At 36.4% G+C, this 21,462-nt stretch overlaps 1 protein-coding gene across 6 annotated transcripts in view; it reads left to right on the top strand.

Annotated features, from left to right (window-relative positions):
- LOC136416403 (heterogeneous nuclear ribonucleoprotein C) overlaps positions 1–21,462 on the top strand; it is a 138,109-nt gene that overhangs the window by 50,274 nt on the left and 66,373 nt on the right. For all 6 annotated transcript variants that reach the window (XM_066401556.1, XM_066401554.1, XM_066401557.1 and 3 more), the window contains 2 exons: positions 1,610–1,767; positions 5,442–5,549. In XM_066401556.1, coding sequence (XP_066257653.1) covers positions 1,610–1,767; positions 5,442–5,549 — 266 coding nt within the window. The remainder of the gene's footprint in view (positions 1–1,609; positions 1,768–5,441; positions 5,550–21,462) is intronic.

Below are 21,462 nucleotides of genomic sequence, written 5' to 3'. Positions count from 1 at the left end.
ATTTGAGTTGCTAGAATTTTCCAATTCAATAGAAAATTTATTTTCTGTGAGAAATAGTTTAAGTTCGGAATTTTTAGTGTTTACGCAGAAGTAGACGCAATGAATGTAAAGTATGTAACAAAATTACAAACTGGAAATTTGCAAACAAACCTGCGTTGCGGTCACTCCACTGGTTGCAATTGCTTATTGCAGATATATAGAGAATTAATTGAGCATAAATAGTCATAAAATGTAGAATGTAATGAAATAAATTGATAAAAAAACTTACGCATTTTTGGACAGAGTAACTATAAAATCGGTTTGCAGAGGTGCGTCAGGGGGAATGTTTCATCAATGCCCTTTCCCTAACTAAATTTGAATTTGATTTTGAACTCAAATTTAGTTCAGGTTTTTTTAGTTGGAAAAATGAAAATATTATTTGATTTTAAGTAATTTTCATGTCTAAAATGAATAGAAATCGATAAATATCCAATTACAAAAACGATGGAATAGTTGCAGTTATTCACCATCGTATATAAAAAATAAGTATCAAAAGTTTTGCAAGGTCAAATAGGGAGAACCTTGATAAAACAAAGACAAAAGATGGTAAAAAACACCCCTAACTTTATCGTCATTCTTCAGTGTGCCATCAAGTAAGGAATATAAATTCAATGCACAGTTGGGGAATTGTCTGAGAAGGGGAATTCAGTGGAGAAAAACACGGCTGTAGGATCGGGGTAAAGAAATATAATTATTAGAAGAATTTATCTGAAAGTTTTTGCAGACACTATTTCAATGATGAAAGTTTTATATTGTACAAATAAACTGCCAACAAAACTGGACTACACAATTATCTGCGACTTCACGATATTCCTCATAAAGAATTGAACCCCCCATACCCTTAGAATGACCTTAATTTTTTACATTAGGCCGTTTGGTCCAGTTTTTGAATAAATTACGTCTGACCACAGATTTAGGTGCGGCTTTAGCTTTAGTTCTGAAAAATATATGTACGGTCAGGTCGACAGGGTTTTTTCCAGTCAAACCCTCCGAAATGGCCATTAATTTAAATTAAGGCCATCCTAGCTTAGATCTATTATTTGCTCGATGCGAATGTGTATTTTCATTTTATTTAATTGTTATTATAGCAGAGGAGAATTATAATATGGTCATAAACCCAGTGCCGAATTCAAAAGGAAATTTATTCGTACTCGTTCTGTATAGCACAAAACGTGCCAGATAATAACTGCGTGTATATCGATCAGTCGTGCGTGTAATTTTTTATTTAAAACCCGTGAAGCTGAAACAAATTTTAACGATAGAAACGCACATATAGGAATCTACATAAAATTTGCAATATTCCATTTTGAGGCTACAATTCGGTTACACATCAGAGATGACATGTACTGGCTGCTGGATTAATAGAGATCGTATCCGGCATAACAAAAATTAACGAGTAAATTAAAATGCCACATCCAATCTCGTTTATGGACAGATTTCAATATTTATTGTCCTCTTTATAACCGCGACAATAAATGACAAATTTTACGTTAAAACTTCGGACAAAGTGCCCCAATATGTCACTGAATTTATAAACATTAACGAAATAATGTCGTTTTCTTTGTTGCAGACAAACAGCGAAAATGAAAATGAGCAAAGTTGGTAACCAAACTAATTCACAGGACCCTCAGGCTGTTAATTCTCGAGTGTTCGTCGGAAATTTAAATACTTTCCAGTGTTCCAAGACAGATGTTGAGAGGATGTTTCAGAGATACGGAAGACTCGCTGGTAAGTGACCAAGTAAAGTATTTTAAAATTCTTACCCTTCATCGATTTGATAGTTGAGAATTTTGATGATCGGTAAACGGAGAAATTTCGACGATTCCAGGGGATTTCTTCAGACTTTGTTAGAGAAAACTTGTACAGAGATATTTTTCTACTCGTCGGGGACCATAGAAGGTGTTAAACGCTGTTCTACCGTAATGTCCGTAGATCAAAGAATTTTGACCCTCCCAAATAGCTTTAAAGAGATTTCTTCCTAATTTGAACTAGACGGTTTAGTTGACTTGGTGCAGAAATTTACAAGTCTTATTTTGCTATTTCAAACTAAACTTAAGGGGGAGGTTTTAAGGTTTCCATACCCTTCTTGCTCTTTGATGAGGTCATATAATTTTAGATTCTTCTACCAATCGAGACTAACATTAAGGAAATTATCCAGATTTTTAACTTCTGAGACTAAGATTCCCAAGTATTTTCGAGATTTTTTCACCCTAATTATGCTAGAGAATTTTTGACCGACATCAACAGCTTTAGGGCAGGAGACTGTTGAGTCGAGCAAGTTCTCTTCCTTTATTACCCGGCCACTCCCGTGATTTAGAACATCGAAGAATACTAGGATAGCGAAATAATGCTGGTGGGTAGTCTGCATCTATTTTATCTTAAAATTTCGAGTTGAAGCTTTTGATTTAGAACAGATTTGATATAGAATTTTTCACCGAGTAAAATTTGAAGGAAAGAACTTATTTTAACGTACAGTTGATTGTGAGCTGATACGAAAGACGAGGTATCGAAATAAGGGCCCTAAGTACGTAAATTTAAACATGTTCGTCCCTTTATCTACGAAAAAACTGAGCATACAAACGACCGTGCCGGAATCATTTTATTGCCGACAAGCAAGACGTTTCTCTGTCGTTACGAGGCGGTCGTATTAACTGCCAACAGATTGGGAATTGATAAAAAATGAACATTGAAACAGTATTGTATCGAAGTTGTTGTACATATGAAGTCATATACACTATTAATTTGAATAAATAGTCCCCCCTTATATGAAATTAGCTCGAATAATCGATATTCTCGATCATTCTGCTTGGTAAGTCAAGTGCATATGCTACAGTGTGCAGGTTTAATTTCCTAAACTAAATAAGGTTAGCTGCACTTTAGGATGTTTATTTTATCAGGAATGGCTGCAGTTCCTGGGTTCAACCTACGTTTCTCCTGCAAACTCGGACCTGCTGACAGCGCAGCTTTAATCCTATAGGAAATACTTTAATTTACATTTTAAAGTAGTTTGTTCTGTTAAAGCAAAATTGGTCTTGAAATTTTTCGGACTTATAATAATCGCATTTTATGTGCCCGATAAACCACCCAAAGGAAACGATTTCACGTCTTCAGCTAGACATATCCGAGGGGATAAGAACAAAGCCATTGATCCATAAAAACAGGAAAGATGTACGTAAGTTGATTTATTGCCAATCCAGTAGGAAGCAAATAAAATTAGGCTGCTCGGTTTCAAGTAAACGCTGAACGACATTGATAAGACACTTCATTAGATCTTAGTCGAAAAATTGCGTTACGTAGCAATCAGAGGAAAAAACGAGATTTTAGTTTTATTGCTTCCTCTTTTATTGCATTTTGCCAAGCCTTGATTGATGTTCGATGAACCTCATTAAGCTGATAGGAAAGTAGGCCTTATAAAGGGGAAAGCCTATTGGGAATGAGAACACAAAATTTCTTATTGAGCTTTCGGGAAGTTTTGGCACAAATAGAATTTCAGAGTTGGAAAGTTGTAATGATAAAGTTATCAGGAAACGCATTAAAAACTGGAGATTAACACAAATACGCACTGGAAAAAAGGGCAGAAATCTCTACATGCGTAATACTAGAGGTCTGAGATAATCTTAAGAATGATCAGAAAATCATTACACCTTCGATGAAAGCTCAGAACCTTCATTCTTCCAAATGCAGTTTTTCTCAGAATAAATTTTCTATCACGATTGGAAATATGTAATACGGCTGTTATAATGCTGCAGTGCGGTACGAATGTTTCTCCTGACCCTCTACGGTGATTAAATCAGCGAGGTCAAAAACCTTGTTAAAGTCAGCTCTAAGTTCAAACGTACTCAGATTGGGTTACTCCTTGGCTTTATTACGTTCATGTCCTAGGAAAATTGACACTGATTTGAAACAAGACGTTCTAAATCACGCGAGTTCCAATATTATCGAAGTTTCTGATCAGTATTAAATCACAAGCAAATAATGTGCTCAGCTCATCGTAAAATGGTGTTCTAATCTAAGCCGTGTTCAAAATCATACAAGGACCTCTCAAGTGACTCGACTCGGACCCCGATTACCATCGTTTCCGACTTGGAGTTCCGTCATTGATTGAAAATAACATTGTCGTGCCCGGTTTACGACTATCGATAAAGGCTCGATTCCCACGTACCCCCCAGGCGTTTAACTCTGCACTCTTCAAAAATGAAAAAGTCAAGTTTCAATTCTCTTTTTTAGAAGAATCTGGGACTCATACTTAAGGCAAGGGCGTGCTGCCACGTTCCGTCTCTACTTCACACTTTCCGATTTCGAGTCCGACTCCCACGAAACTGTATTTTTTCCATTGCGCTGGACGGCAAATCAATTTCCCTTAGTTGAAGCTTTTGAATGGGGATAGGGAAATTATTGGATGGCGGTCAACTGTTTATTGTAACAACATCGATTTGCAAATACTGCAAGATGCGATATCTAAACCCTTAATTATTTGGAAACGTCCTCAAATATACTGTTCAGAGCATTCGTACTTGAATACAAACATCAGGTTAATCTGCGCAATTTCTATGTAATTCTGGACCGTGTTGACATACATATCATTACTAAATTCAACAAATTATTCTGAAACTTCCTCCCCTTTGCGCTTTGGCCCAATAATGAAACCACACGAACAACCCCGAACTTGCATGTTTTATCTCCTTTTGCAACCCCGACTTGTTTGCCCTTAACTCAAAGTTTCGTTCAGAACAGATTACTAAGTGAACTGTAACTAATCAAGAATCAGATACTTAATAGCAAAGCCAGCGTCCTCTCTTGTAGAAAGACGATAAAACGCTTTATTGGTTTGCGGTTAAATTACTTTATTTTACTCCCTAGGGAAGGAAGAACAGAGAGGATGTGTTAAATATTTAGACTTTTGGTAAAGTGTACGGAATCAGGCCTCTAGAGTCAAGTTCGATCACGTAAAACTGACGTTTTTCAAGAAAATGAAGGATGAACCAAATCCCCAAGCAATTTACACCTCGCTTTAATCAACCCTATAAATGAATTTGAATGCAACATATATCAGTCTAAAGCACTATATTTTGCAAAACATAAACTACCCCTGAAATACCGGAGCATTATCAATTCTAATGTGAAACTCGGTAAATATTTTATGCCCCCCCATACAAAAGGGCAAATTTACAAGTTAGCAGAAACTAACTTTCCGCTCGAAGTGGGTTATAATCAAAGTTTTTACTAGGTTATAAATTATAATTACTTTAACACCGCCATTAACTATGCACTGTTAACCGTACGTAAAGTAATAAAATGCGAAGTTTTCTGGAACATCACCTAGGGACCTCTAATGTGATAATTTGTGATGCTCATATGTGAAGTTTGAGAAATTAGTTCTAGTTTTTTTCGTTCATTTACAGGAATTTCCATGCACAAAGGATACGCCTTTGTCCAGTTTACCAACCCTTTTGACGCCAGGAGCGCTTGCTTGGGGGAGGATGGAAGGACGGTACTTAGCCAAATTTTAGGTGAGTGATAGTGCCATTAAATTACACTCTTCATCATATAGTTAAATCGGAATTAAGCCAAAAGATTCACTGAGTTAATATTTGAAAACAATAAAATACGGTAAAAAAAGGAAATTTTCCGATTTGATCTGTATTTTGTAAACAAATGTTGAAAATTTAGTAGTCTGAAACTTAGAAAGCAATGGAGACGAATATAGAAAAATTTATTTAGAAATTACCCCTATAGTCTAAACTTTCCAAAAATATAAAATATGTATGGGATGATCTGTTTAAGGTAGTCAAGTTTTGAGCAGGCAATATGGAAAATTAGACTCGATTTTTTTTTGACAAAACGTCGAGATGTAACGTAGTTTCAAACTCCAGAAGAGGTGAGATAAATATGAGAATATTTAGTTAGAAATCGCCCCCATAGACTAGACTTTCGGAAAATTAAAAAATATACAAGACGTTCGATTAAAAAAAAAATCGTGTTTTTAGTAGCCAAAAAGCAAAATCACTTAGAGTCACTTTATTCCTCGATAAAAACGTCTAGATAAGGTTATCTGACGCTCCAAAGGATATGAACATACATATAGGAAAAATTACAATATATGGAAAACATACCTTGACCCTAGATAGAGGAAACTTTTTTCTCACATGATAAAGTCTCTCAAGCCACCTAATCCGATCTTCTAGCAACTAGATAGTGTGATATTTACCCCAGACATTCTACGGCTTTATTTTGACCCAATGCTTCGTAGGCGAGAGTCGCCTAGGTCACCAGAACACCTCTCGAGACTACCCCAAGGCATTACTACGGAGTGCCCCCTCCTGTCTATGCTCCTTTCGGTCATTTCTCCTCTCCTCTCTCTGTTTCATACTCGTAATCCTGCCCAGCATGTCCATTATGACGCTGAAGCAGTCCTCCTTGGCAACCAGCAATTTCCCTATGCTGTTTATTGTTGTTGTCATTTTACATACGATACTTGCCTCGGACCTGATGTTCTCGAAATTAACGCATTCAAACACAAACTAACTTGAACAAAATGGGACTAATCTCATCATTCTGAACTAAAATAACCAAGGTGATACAAAGTTTCAGGGATATTTCTGTACATTGAAAACTAACTAGCAAACCTGGGCTAACTTGGATTATCTAAATGCAGTTTATTTTCTACAGAAAACATCGAATCATAAAACTTAGGAATGACGGCATTTTCCAAGCAAATTTAAATTTTCTAACTTAATACGTGTTGAGGTGTAATTTTTTTTAACTGGAGATTTTGACCCTTAACCAGCGGCATATACGCTTCAGTGAGAGTTTAAATTTATACAGCATTCAACTGGGCCTTCAGTCAATTTTCCTCAAGTCAATTTTCTTGAAATCCACTTAAGGAAAGTCAAGAAGAAGCTCAGAAAGTATTCAGCAAATCCTGAAATTGCTAAATCGAAATAATCATTTTTTGAAATCTTGAAAAAGAAATTACGGGTAGAGGAGCTGACTTTATTACAGCGGGATGGTTTTATTAAATTTCCGTGAATAATAGAAGTTAAGTCGACTAAGTCAAGGCAACTGAAGCCAAGGAACCCCATTTTCAAGTCAAGCCAGTTGTCTCATATAAACATCAAGCTCTATGCTGAATGCCTAATTTCTTCTCTAAAAGTATTACTGCTGAAAGTCTCATTTAATGAACAAAGCTGTCTGACAAAACGTGGCGCCTATCAAGAAACACCAACAAAAAATCTCCAACTTTTAGAAGTCACGCCACCCCTTGTGTTGCCTTTTAAATGCGACTATAGAATAGGGGTGTTTTTGCACTATCCTCTGATCCAAATAAGCCGCAAGTCTCAAACTTCCCCCGCACGCACATCTATGCCACATCAACAAATTTGGGATTACAAGGTTTCCGGATCATGCAGAATACCAAAGGCTCCGGTACGAATATCAATGAGTTTTTAGGAGCGAGCTACCATCGCGGCCCCCTAAAATCCACTAATCGGGTGTTAAAAAACCATCTCGTGTTATTTTATTTGCAGTTTTCACGTAAATACGAGGGGTGGCAACTTTGGGTCCCTGTTTCCGGCTGGTACGGAATAACGGCTGGGAAAAGACTAATAGCCGGATTGAACACGATAATTGGGGGTAATTATATCTGGCGGGGAAAGAGTTATGAGCAATGCAGCAGTTTAATGTGTAAAATGTGAGGGAGTAAATCGGTCCTGAAACTGATGCACCCAAGAGACTTCTAATAATACATTTAGAGTAGTGCCTCGGCGATATCAGAAACCGGGAGCACATTGTCTATTCAAACCACTTATACATAACAGATTTAGTTGAAATTCCATTTGTACCGTCGATGAATATTATCTGTTGAACATTGTGCAAGACTAGGGAATATTATATTATTAAAGCTTTGTAAACTAGGCTCTCCATATTGATATCAAACCTCGAAACAATAAGGCCGCTTGAGACTCTATTCACAGAGAAATATTTAATAACAAATTGAGTTTTATTTCCCTCATCTTTCCGACTGAAGGTGATAAATTTTTCAACTCGATAGTATTAGCCCCAAGGTACGGGCGCCAATTATAGAGGCAATCCATAACGTGGAGAATAAAATGCTTTGCGCGTGAGCCACCGAAAAAGATACAACGCCAAGTATTACATTTGCACTTACATTGGGCCATATATCTTTGTTATGGGTGAGAGAGTGAGGAGTAATTCTTGACGCCACGTGTTGTCAGTCCAATTAGGTTTTTATTCGCCCCTTAACGCGTGCGATATAGGGCCTATTACCGACCCGCGACGAGAGACACGAAGTGTCGTTGTGTAGTCGAGATGACCGGAAAATTCGAAAGAATGTGTGATTTTCTACAACTTCCATGTCAATCCGAATTTACTGCATGCCTTGAAAGGAAGTTGTTTGAGGTCTATAAAATATCAAGATGCGAAGCAAAAAATAGACAGCTTTTTGCTGCTTTTCATATGAGGATTAGTGATTCCAAAGCGCGATTTAATATCAGGGAAAATGGGCTTCTTTTAGTTCAAAATCATTGAAATTTTGATTTGGCAAACCGAAACAAAGTGAGGTCTGATGCCGATTTGAAACAGTTTTTATTCGTCCCATAACGCGTGCGATATGAGTGCCGTTACCGGCCATGCGACAAGAGGCACGGAGCGCCGTTGAGTAGTCGACATGATCGGAAAATTTCGAAAAATATGTGATTTGCTAAAACTTCCATGTCAATCTGAATCAAGACTTGTTGCATATCACAAAAGGACGTTGTTTGAGAGCTATATAAATCATCGAGAAGCGAAGCAAAAAATTGGCCCCTTTTTGCTACTTTTTATATCTTGAACTTTTTAAGGCAATTGCTGCAGGGATTCCCAATATAGAGGCCGAGATATATGTGCCCTTGCATCGGTGAAACTAAAGAGGTATTACAACTCGAGCAAAATCGATAGGCACACAGAGCCCGTCGAGGCGATTAATTTAATGTATTTTTGAGGCAAATTTATTGACGAATTTTAGGAAATACTTAAGAAGAAAATAAAGGTGCTTATAAAGTGAATCACAAAAACATTCGTACATTCTGTAAAAAGTCGATTCTGACATAAAAACGCTCGGTAATTTTTTTCAGCTAGTCTTATTGCATAAGGTGTATAACAAAAACTTCCTATATATATATACTATATACAGTAGTGGTCAAAATTATAGCAACTTTTTAGAATTTCAAATAATTTAGACTTAACGGCCTAAATTCAAAATAGGTTTTGAAAATATGATTCTACAATGACTGTTGGTGATAAAAGTATATAACAATAAAACAATAATAATTTATATACAAAAATTAAAAAAAATATTCATTGCGACCTGGACAAAAATATAGCAACTTTTCCAAAATAATTATAAAGAGTAATAAAACTTCAACACATTACAAAAGAATTGTTCAATAATTAATATTTTGTATAATACCCTCGCTGCTGAATAACTTCTGCACATCTTCGTGGCATTGAATTTATTAAATTGTTGATGTAATTGTTATCAATTCTCTTCCAGGCTTCTTGAAGTGCCTGAAATAAATCCTGTAAATTGGAATATGTATTATTCCGAATTTTATTATCCACATATTCCCACAAATTTTCTATGGGATTGAGATCGGGAGATTGCGATGGCCAAGCAAGAACTTCTATCCTTTCCTCTTTAAACCATTCTGAAACAAATTTCGATTTATGTTTGGGGTCATTATCTTGTTGGAAAATGCTTCTTAGTGGCATGGTTTCTTCAAGATATAGTTGTAAATGATTCCTGAGGATATCTCGGTACATAAACCAATCCATGCGACCTTCTATTTTGTGAAGTGAACCCATATCAAAACCAGAGAAACAATCCCAAACCATAATCGAACCTCCGCCATGTTTTACGGTTGGTAAAACAAACTTTTTTTGCAACCTTGTGCCTTTGGGTCGTCTAACGTATGATGGGCCATCACTTTTAAATAAGTTAAATTTGAACTCATCGCTGAAAACTACCAATTTCCACTGTTCAGATGTCCAGTGTTGGTAATTCTGCACAAACTGAAGTCGGGCTTTTACGTTCTTCTTAGACAGCAATGGTTTTTTCGCTGGTCGCCTACCAAATAATCCATTTTCCACTAATCTTCTTCTTATGGTCTTGGAACTGATATGAGCTAGGCCCGTTTCCTCTAAATGTGATTTTATATGAGTGGATGATAGAAATGGATTTTTTTGACACATTCTAATTATCCATTTATCAGTTCTTTTTGTAGTTTTCCTTGTGCGTCCTAAATTTTTTATAGCTGCTTCACTTCCTGTTTGTCTGAATTTGTAAATAATTCGAGATACAATTGACTTACGTACATCCAAACTCTTTACAATTTCGCTTTGCCGTTCGCCACTTTTATACCGCTCAATGATAATTTCCCTGATCTCTAATGAGATTGTTTTACCTCGACCCATAATGAAAATCGTCGATTTAATTTAGAATATAAAAAGTCTGTAAATGGAGTGAAATTTTAAAATTCCAAGAGTTGCTATATTTTTGTCCGATATTGAAAAAATATGTTTTGATAGTTTCTTATAGGAATTGTTGATATTTTATTTGGATGCATTTTAAACATCAATTGTTGTGGAAGATAAATAATATAAAAACGTATATTGGGTTTAGCCGAATAGATACATTTTATTTAAAATTTTTAAAAGTTGCTATAATTATGACCACTACTGTATATATTCAGTTATCTTTTATAAAATAGACTGCTTAAAATGAACCTTACAAAAATATTCGTACATCTTGGTTTAAAGTACATTTTGGCAAAAAAAAAATACAAAAAAAAGTATTTTAGGCATTTTCTTTATCACATCTTTAACGACAATATTCATTCTAATGTCAACCATTCAATTGATTTAAATTCATAGTGCGGTTGTTAAAATGGGGCCCAAAAGTAAAGAACTTTCCTCTGATTTAAAACATTTGATAATAAAATTGCGCAAGGAATGAAAAGTTACAGTGAAATTACACACATTGTTGGAAAATGTCGTTCAACTATTCAATCGATTATAAAAAGAAATTAACAACCGGGCAGTGTTTCAAATGAAAAAAGAATTAGCCGTGCAAAAATATTAAATCTGCTCGAAATAAAAAGCGTTATCAATAAACTTATGAACAATCTAAGAACAAGTGCAGCGGTAATGATTATTCCAGTTGCGTCAGGCCCTCAAAAAAATGTTAATCCTGAAAACATTAAAAGAATTTTGTATCCTCATAGATATAATGGAAGAGCTTTAAGCCGTAAACCATCCATTTTTGCACATATTCGTCAAAAACGCTTGAAAAAATATCAAAATGAGGCTAAGGAGTTTTGGAAAAAAGTACTATTTGCGGATGGAAGCAAATTTAACATTTTCGGATCAGATGAGAAGGAGGAAATTTGAAGAAAAGCAAATACAGAATTAGAAAAACAAATTCTAGCGAAACACTATAAATTAAGGTTCCATGATTTGAGGTGCAATGGCAGCATGTGGGGTCGGAAAATCACATTTTTTAAATTGCGTAATGGACCACAAAGTTTATTTAGATATTTTACACGATAATTTGTTACAATCTGTTGAAGTTTTACAATTGAACAATTACTGGATCTTTCAACAGTTATCAACAATTATCCGAAACATACGGCGCGAAACGTGAAGATTTAGCTGTTGTATAACGTACCCCATATCGTGGATCATCCACCGTAATCCCCTGATCTAAACCCAATCGTACATTTATGGGAGGAATTAGACAGAAAAATAAGAGTTCCTGGTATTAGAAGCACAATTAAGGATAAAGAGAGTCTAAAAAAGCCTTGCGGAGAACTTAGGACTCTATACCTCTTAGTTGCACGAAAAATCTTGTCCTTCCGATGCTTAGAATACTAAAGTCTGTTATCGAAATTAAAGCAATATTAAATTATTTTTTATTTTATAATACTGGAACCTTAATTTTAATTTATTTTGGTATACGAATACTTTTGTGAGGTTCGTTTTAAGCATTTTATTTTATAAAAGATATTTATATTTCTTAATATTATAGGAAATCTTTGTTATACGCCCTAAACAATAAAACTAGCCAAAAAAAATACCGAGCGGTATTATACATAATCAACTTTTATAAGGTGTACGAATACTTTTGTGATTCACTGTGCGTTGTATCAACCTGATCTAAATTCCGGTCGGTTTTCTTTCGCTGAAGAAAATACCCATAATAATTCAAAATCACAGACATTCCAGGGCAATTATTAACTTCAAAAAAGTCGCATTCCAGCCTCTCATCCAGTCCCTCAACTTTCATAATTTCCTTAAGTTTCTTAAAAGGAGTTATTCTGTCTTTAACTCGAAACTGAAAGCGCGCCCCCATTAAAAACTATTTCGCCAATTAGTCTCGTAATTGCTTCTTCTTAATAAAAGCGGATTGGCCTAAGAAAAAGTTCAGTTGTAATTAATAATTGCGGTCGTAATTAATGTAGCTAATAATTAAACCGAGCATGGCCGGTGACACCCGATAAATTGCCGAAAAATTGCCTTACACCCAGCTGTTTGGCCGAATTTGCTATACTGCATGATTTAAGAGAGGACTTATTGCCGTTATAAATTTTCCCTCACAGCCTTGCTAGCAACTCGGACAATGTGCAAATTATTTGCGAAAGTTTGTTTCCAACTTTGCAGTTGCCGTTAGTAATGAAGTACCTACCAACACATCCACAATATCTACATGGCTAAAGTTTGAATTTCTATTACTGGCCAGTTGCACCAAGACTTTAGAATAAGGGCTTTTAGAGGAGGAGATGCGAGAGAAGCAAAAATTGGAAAAGGCGCAAGTTTAATGAGTTTCCATTCCCATGCGAGGGTGGTCTCGAAAACTACCATAATTGAAACATGGCCAGGACAGGAAAGTTAAAATCTGAGACTTATCCTTGTTCCATTGCGAGTTATACAGGGAAGGCCGAGGAAAACGAAACAGCGCCGATTTCTCTTATTTATCGCTTGCAGGAAAAAAATCGCTGGGACCCGTCGATCTTTATTTCGAGGCGAAAATGTTTTGCGCATATTTTCAATCTCGCCACTTCCAACCCCCCAGAGGGGTAAGATGCACCCCTTAAATCTTAAATCGGATTAGGGGTCAAGTGATACGTCATTTTAAAGGTCATCGAATTATCTTTTCAACGCTTCCAAGTTCTTTGAATTTTATGCAGTAGTTGTCGACAAAACACATTTTAAATATTAAACAAGGCAACATTGAAGGAGTAGTGATGCTTTTTCAATTCGTAATTTACATTTTTTTTAATGATAATTTTTGTGAAAAAATTCACTTTTTCTGAACCCAGATTTAAGTTTTTAATACTAGTCATCTTACAAAGGGGGGATAATTCAATACATTTACATTCAGTATTTACCTACAATTTACTTACTTATTCTCCAGCTTAACAAGTGTTCAAAATGTGGCCCTCCTACTTCCATACAGTAATAGAGATACGATTTCGGATGTTCTGAAACATTTCAGGTGTAATGTTCCGACATGCATCAATTATCCGTTGACATTAACAATTTAGAAACTGTCATCAAGTTTTTTAAATTTTACTCTTTAACTCACCCCGTAGAAAAAAATCTAACAGGCTTAAATCTGGCGACCTTGCGGGCTACTCCACTGGTCCTCTTCGGTCAATTCATCTACCAGGAAAAGTTTAATTTAAATACTGACGAACACTAAGGGCATAGTGAGGAGGTGTCTTATTTTATTGAAATGTCAACTTATTCTCATTGTAACAGTCATTATGATAAAAAAAAATTGTATCCGTGCGGGATCGAGAGTGTCTTCTAATAATTGCAAGTATTTCTCTGCTGTTAGATTTTCTGGTAGAAAAAAAGGACTAACAACACAATCGCCATAAATCCCAGCCCAGACATAAATTTTCTGAAGAAGTTGAGTGTGAACTTCACGAAATAAGTGTAGGTTTTCATCAAGCCAATGCCGACAATTATGACGATTAACAGTCCTGTTCCTCAACGTTACTTTCGTTTATTGACCGATTTGTTTTAAACGTCTTTTGTCGACAACTACTTCATAAAATTCAAAACACTTGGAATTGTTGAAAAGAGAATTCGATGATTTAAAATCTGGTGTCAGTTGACCTTTAATCGCATTTAAGATTTAAGGGGTGCGTTTTAATCCCCCTTCCCGGGGGATTGGAAGTGGCAAGGATAAAAATATGCACTAAAAAATTCCTTCTCGAAATAAAAATTGACAACTCCTAGCGCTTTTTCTGCAAGCGATAAATGTGAGAAATCGCCCTTGTTTCGTTCTTATTGGCCCACCCTGTATTGAAAAATCCTAGGAAAATACGCGAGTTCCATGCCAATACACCTATTAGATTTCAGTCACTGGCCGTGGCACAGCACTCCAGTTAATTTTAATTGTGATAGCTTTTGAGCACATAAATATGTCAAAGGATAATCCCACGGATTAACTTTGGCTAAGAGCCGAAATATTTGAACACAATTATTCTAATTGGCGCTAATTGCTTTTTCAACAGTTAATGTCTCTTTACTCAAGCTACGTGTAATAGTTTATGGCAATGTTAGTTCCCGATCCCATAATCAGGCCCCGGGACGTTGCCGGGAGCCACTGACCACTCAAATTAAATTCATAATACGATAGCAACTACATCGTTGAAAAAGTGTCGATCTCATGGGACTTCAGCCTTAATTAAACCTCTCTGGCGTGGCAGCTGACAAAACGCAATATTTTGTAACGAAAATAAAACCAATGTTAAGCCTCTTAAGTTAATTAGCTCAGGGAGTAAATTATTATTTGCTATAGGGTCGATGTACTTTTAATCTACCAAAGTGGCCGAATAAGTGACTTTTTATCATTGCGGACACCCGAAAATTTAATTCTCAATTTACGCGTTAGCAGCTTCCCGTAATTAAATAAATTTTTTCACATTTAGAACTATTATAGAAATTATCTCGCAATACCGCTGTTATAAAACAGGAACAAGGTATTTCATCCTATTTAATTCACATTCACTGCATTATAGATAACAATAAAGCGATTCATTTCAACCATTTACCCAATTATTAATTAAACCCGTCGTAATTAAAACTGAATTTAACCAATGGTTAACTTTCAACCTCGCAAATAATAACAGTTATTTATGGTACACGGTTTGCAACTAAAAATTGGAATTATGACCAGCTCTAAATTCGAAACATTGCAACAGTACTCATTTTTTATATTTTATGCAGTGACTACAAGAAAGAAAACGCAATATTATGAGGTACTTTCAAAGTCAACGGCTAATAAATTCGTATTACCGTTATTGCTTTCGCAGGAAACCCAGTAATAGTAAGAAAGCTCGTTTCTCGTTATATTACCGACTTTCGTGGGAAGGTGGGCCCTTAAAACTAAAATTGAAACATAAACTCAATTTTCATAGACTGCCTTGAATTTCGGTATTTCATCACTTCTGATATGCGGTATACAAGGTGTTTCGGTTTTAAACTGAGTCTTTTTAGAGGCTGATGGAAAATCCCAAGATAACTAAAGTTCCTGTGTTAAACTTTCTATTCTTTCGTTGCAACTCTTCCAATTTTTTTTATATTTAGTCAAGATTAGTACATTTCCCGTTATAGTCAACCTTAATGAGCCCCTATTTCCTTTTTTGGAGACGGTGGTATTTTCTTTGTAACGGTGGTATTTCCACGCGAAAAATCTTCAAAAGAAACCCGGCCTGGTGTCCTGGCGGCCGAGTAGTGTGAGATTCGCCGAAGCCCTTATCCTCCAAAAACCTCGGAATGAAAGAACTTCTCCTGAGAGACATATCGTCAGAGTTGGAGAGGACTGCGAATAGCTTCTATCTCTTCCACTCGCCTTCTGTTAGTTGATTCTGCCCTCATCTGTTGAGGTTTTCGAAGATCTATTTCTATCTATAGTCCACTTGGGTCCTGTTGTACTTCTTTGCGCCCTTCATGTAAGGACCTTCAGGATGGCTTCACGCCTCTCCATGCTTCATTTGGGACTTTTCAAGTTGAGGAGCAACACCACCCTTTCTCTTTCTCATCACTTTGTCTATGCCCTTTCGGTACTGTCTGTCCAATCCTGGTGTACGCGTCTGACAAAAAGTTTCGCTTCATCTTTGTCGACGGAAATTGTTCCTGCACGTTGACGTGTTCTCCTGAGACACTTTTGTTGGCGTCGTGGCATCCATACTTATGTAGCCGCCCTTGGGTGCACGACTCCTTCGTCATTTCCTCGTGGCCTTTCCTGTCATGTTTGCCCCAAGAACTACTTTCTGATGACGCAACAGATCGTTCCTTCGACAGGGCCGTGCCCAGGCACTCCCCAGTTTTACATCCATTCTTCTGCCATCCACGCGAGTTACTTCTCTCGCTCTCCTTTAGGATTAATTACCCGGACTCGGTGGAGGAGGTATCCAGGGGTCACCACGTGAAGGGCGGATAGGCCTTTGGCCTCCAACGAGTATCTACTCTTCTTGATTCAATTGACGAGCTCAATCACGTAAAGCAATACCTCTATATAAGATTTCGGAGAAAAATAATGTAAAATTCAAAACCATTTCCATATATTTAAATCTATTTCGCAAAGATTTTTTATAGAAATAAACTACGGGCACGTAGAACAGTTTCAACCGTATGTAATGGGGGCATTTCCATGTCAGTGCCAGCATGTGGACTGCCCCCGAAATATACCGTCACAATAGGCAGATTTCCAAATTCACCTCTGTCTAAGTATCGCTGTACCTAAGTATTTGATTGTCTCAATGAAACTTAAGATTCTTTTTTGGGCAACAAATACGGTTTGTACCCGACCAACTGGTCCTCGGGAGATTATACCAAACTTAAATCTGAATTTACGATTGGTTCAAAACACCCTTTAGAGTAGATAGAACCTACCAACGCAAAGCACAGAGGTGCTATTGGATGGACACAAAGAAAATCAGATCAGATTATGTCAGCAGGTGCATTGAATCCCAACGATTCAAGACCACAAATCCCAAGCTTGCGGGTTTATTTCAAACCCCCGTTAAATCGTAACAGTTTGCAATCGATTTATTTGGACCTCTTCCAGAAACTTTAGATGGACATCGCTGGATATTTATAACCGAAGATACGAAAATACGTGATAAATCATCCCATTACAAGTTGCTGCTTCCGCTGCTTCCAGCGGACGCGCGAAGCAGGAGGTAGGGGCAGTCGAGTTGTTTAAGACATATTCGGGCGTTTAGTCAAGAGACTTTTCCATGATAAATATGTATTCGATGCTAACACGTGCGACTTTCTTTGCCGCACTAAATTGTTCTAAATCCGTATCGTGTCGTTCGATCAACTGCAATCAGGGTGCGGCAAGTATCACTTTCCGCACTTATTAGGTAAATTAGCATCCTATTAATATATTTCATCAAATCTGATCGGTTTTATAGAGAAATTGATAATATTTTAAGCTGAATGAAAAACGTTTTGATTAAAACCAAATCGATGTGATTTCCATTTCAGTTCCATCTCCAAAACGTATAATAAATAAAAACCGAAATCAACAGTTTTCCCCATGGGTAGCAAAGTCGTGCATTTAAAGAGGGCGGCGTCGTCAGTTTTACACCCCGCTTCGTCCCAATTGAATTTTAATGTCATCGGGTGTTCCGGAAATGGACTGTTTATTCGCCCGGCGATTTCGTCGAAACTCTCGCTCGTCAATTATCCAGAATTATGGATTTCAAAACGGAATCTGAACTTGATTTGATTTCGTTCACTCACAAGCTGAAGGTAAATCAGACGGCATTATTTCTCCACTAATCACTTCGAAATTTAATTCACAGCAGGCTGTCCGATGCTCTGATTGCGTTCACGCTCAAGTCTGTTACATTTTAATACCAGGAAAGTTTCATCTGCCTTTCTACAAGAGCCTTATTTCCTCCAACTTATATTTATAATTTCCTCGAACTGTATTTGCTTTCAATCGCAGGCTCTTCCCTATAATAGCCCGATCTCGCTTAAACGTTTAAACCCGGAAAGTTGGAATAGATTTGAGTCGGTATCACATACACGGACGTTTCACTAAACCCCTCAGAACTTTACCTAAAAAGCAAAAAAATTATACAGTTGCTAACTTTTCTATCATTCGGATAGCATATACCGAAACCAGAAGACGTTTCATTCCAATTTAAAAACTTTAAAGTGGAGAAGCATGTTAGTCGAAAAAGTTTTAGGCAAATTATATGCAGAAATTTAGTTATTCCGGAATATTTTTAATATTTTATTTCCCCGGAGGTTTGTCCCTTCCATTATGGTTTCAGGTGAGTTTGAGAAAGTCCGGGGAATGCAAAGAAAAAGCACGTTCAATAACAAGTGAACAATAGAAATACACAGGAAAAGAAAACTGTAATAATTGTTTCCTAGTTCTATACTCGACATGGAGCAAGTAATTTAATTCATAATTTTCACAGTAATATGCTACTTGCTAGAAACGGAACAGATACCTTTTTGAGAATTTTTCCTGCACGGCTGAAAAATAAAAGAGTCGTTTTAACCGAGCGTCAATCCAAGGTCTTCGCTAGAGAAGGTCTTCTATGGCGAATATACGAATATGTATCAAACATGATCATGGAAATATTTCAGGGGACGATAGTACTTTGCGAAATAATAGAAAATGCTAATACTCGTAGGTCCATGGTCGAAAACGACCATTTTTTATTTACAGAGCGGCAAAGTTTCACATTTTTTCCCATATTTTGCGCTTTTCTTGCATATGCCTCAGTTAAATTTTTCAAAATACAAAACATCATAAATCAAAACAAAATTATTCAAATGGCTGAGTTTCAGCATGGCATCGCAGATTACAGACAGTAATATACATATAGACTGGATTTCCTTAATTTGCATCGATAGATATTTTTGCAAATTCTACGAAAACGGTGAAAGATGTGAAAATATTGCAAGAGCACAAAAAGCTAAAGAATTGAAAAATGAATTTAAATTTGGTATTAGAATTCGTACAGGAGGTTCTACAAAAATATGCAAAACATAAAACAGTACATGACCTAAAAAAACATAAGTCCCATATACATAATGTATATGGATACCGGTGATTTTAATATTTCGGTATCGAGGATCTTACAAAAAATAGGTGTGCAAAATTTCAAAAATTTAACTCAAGATATACATGAGAAAAACGCAAAATATGCGAAAAAATGTGAAATTTTCCACTCTGTAAGTCGAAAATGGTACGTTTTTGACCATGAGTCTATTAGCATCTTTTAATTATTTTGCAGAGTATCATCGCTCCCTGAAACATCTACGTTATTACATGTTTCGTAAATGAAATAGGAGGATATCTTTTATAGACTGATTTTATATTCGAAAACATGAAGGAAAGTTGATATAAACGTAGGTCCATAAAAGCCTCCTAAGGGAACTACGACCTTTCGAAAATGTCATGTTTAATAAAGCAAAATTTAATTCTTTGATAGAAGGTATAAAACGATAACAAAGCTTAAAAAATTAAGTTCAAACGTAATTTTAAAAAATTCACTACCCAATTTCACTTTCTCACTGTGCAATGTTTCCTTTAAAGCGGTATATCTTTTAAACGGTTCGTCCTACCATAATTTATCAAGAATACCTTTCCTATATAATTTTAGACAAGAAATCATGTCCCTATATCAAATTGTCATAAAAGTTAAAAGATTCAGTAATATGTTAAGTAAATACAGCTCACCCTGGTTTCGCACGCCTTTCTGCTTTTGTTAAGGGCCCCCTCCAAAGGGCCGTAGCTTCCTTACAAGGCTTTTACAGACGCATCTTTATACCAACTTTTATTCGTATTTTCGAACGTAAAATTAGTTCTTAAAATGTGTCCCCCTATTTCACTTACACCCTGTATATCAGCGTTCGACAGCGAAGACCCAGGATCGATCCTCAGGAGATCCCTCTTTTTCCATCATCGTTTGAAGAGGTATCGTAGAGAAAAATCGGTACGTACCGCAGGTACTAACCAACTATTAAATATCATTCTTTCGGGTGTAAAACCTAAGTTTAGTGCTTTCACTCGTTTATCAAAACATTTCCACAATAGTCGTACATTAGAATAAATTACATGCAGAGTTTAATGGCAATAGGGTGCGGCTAGAAACCATTAACTTTGAAATCAGTACACAGAAAGCCATATGGGTGTTTTTGTTTACTATGGGGGTAAAATGATTTGTTTTTACCGGGGACGTAAATTACACTAAATAGCTGGAGTAAGCAGAGTATAAACAATGTTAATATCATGGAAATTCATGTTTAGATTACAGAGTATCCTGTTTGTCTTTGACAAATTTGATCGGTGAGATACCCTCAATTTTTCCAGAAAATCAGGCCTCATATGCAAGTAGGAGTTGTTGGAGCGGTGGAATTGCACACAATTCTCTGTTAACTGTTAAAAGTTTAACTGAGAATTGTGTGCAATTCCACCGCTCCAACAACCTCTGCCGGTGTGTGCGGCGTTATTTCCAAAACAAACTAAAAGAAATAACGAGTAGTCCGCCTTAAATGGATAGAATATGTTTGAATCACTAAAGGCAATGAAGTCAAATAATAAAGGAATGTCGGGTTGTAAGTAACATGCATCCCAAAACTCCAACGCCCCATTTGTTTCTGTGTTTCTAATCCTCATTGAATGGGGCTCAGGCCGCAACCTCTGCTGTCAATATAGCAAATAGCTCCCCCTATTTTCGGGTAAGTCGGAAATAAATCCCCGCTTTAAGTCATTTCTTTGATGGTCTATTTTGCAACGAGCTTGACTTTGCCCTCAGCTCACTGATTTGGAATGTCGAGAAGAAAGGGGTGTGCTTAAGCTAATAGCCGTCTTAGATGACAAATGTTGTTGGCCACTTTTCTCATTAATTCCATATTTTTAACGAAATCTTCTTTTAAATTCGGGTTTATCAAATCCAAAGCACTTTGCATCTAATGAAAACACGCAGTGATTAATGAGGTTTGTAACGTTCTGAAAACCAGCTGTTGCTGCCTGTTTAATTCCATTGAAAGTTTGATGTGCAGAAAATTTGAGTATAGTATAAAAACAATTTATAGCGCATAATAGGGGGTGCGAATTACTGTCTTAGGGCTTAATCAAACGAATACAACCCCAAATCCTCTGCAAAATTCGGGCCAAATTTCGAAAGCGCAATTTGGAGTTTAATGGGGCCACAATTCACGGCGTTAGGTAATCTATGGGGTTTTAACCCTCTTTATTTCGAGCCACAGATAGAAATTTCATATTTGATTTATGACCACAAATTCAATTTGTACCTGTGATTATTACGAATTAAACGAGAGATATCATTTTTGCCTGTTAGTGCCTCGCGATGCCTTTGT

This window comes from Euwallacea similis, chromosome 23, assembly GCF_039881205.1.
Source record: "Euwallacea similis isolate ESF13 chromosome 23, ESF131.1, whole genome shotgun sequence".
Lineage (NCBI taxonomy): Eukaryota > Metazoa > Arthropoda > Insecta > Coleoptera > Curculionidae > Euwallacea > Euwallacea similis.
This window is presented reverse-complemented; position numbering and strand designations above follow the sequence as displayed.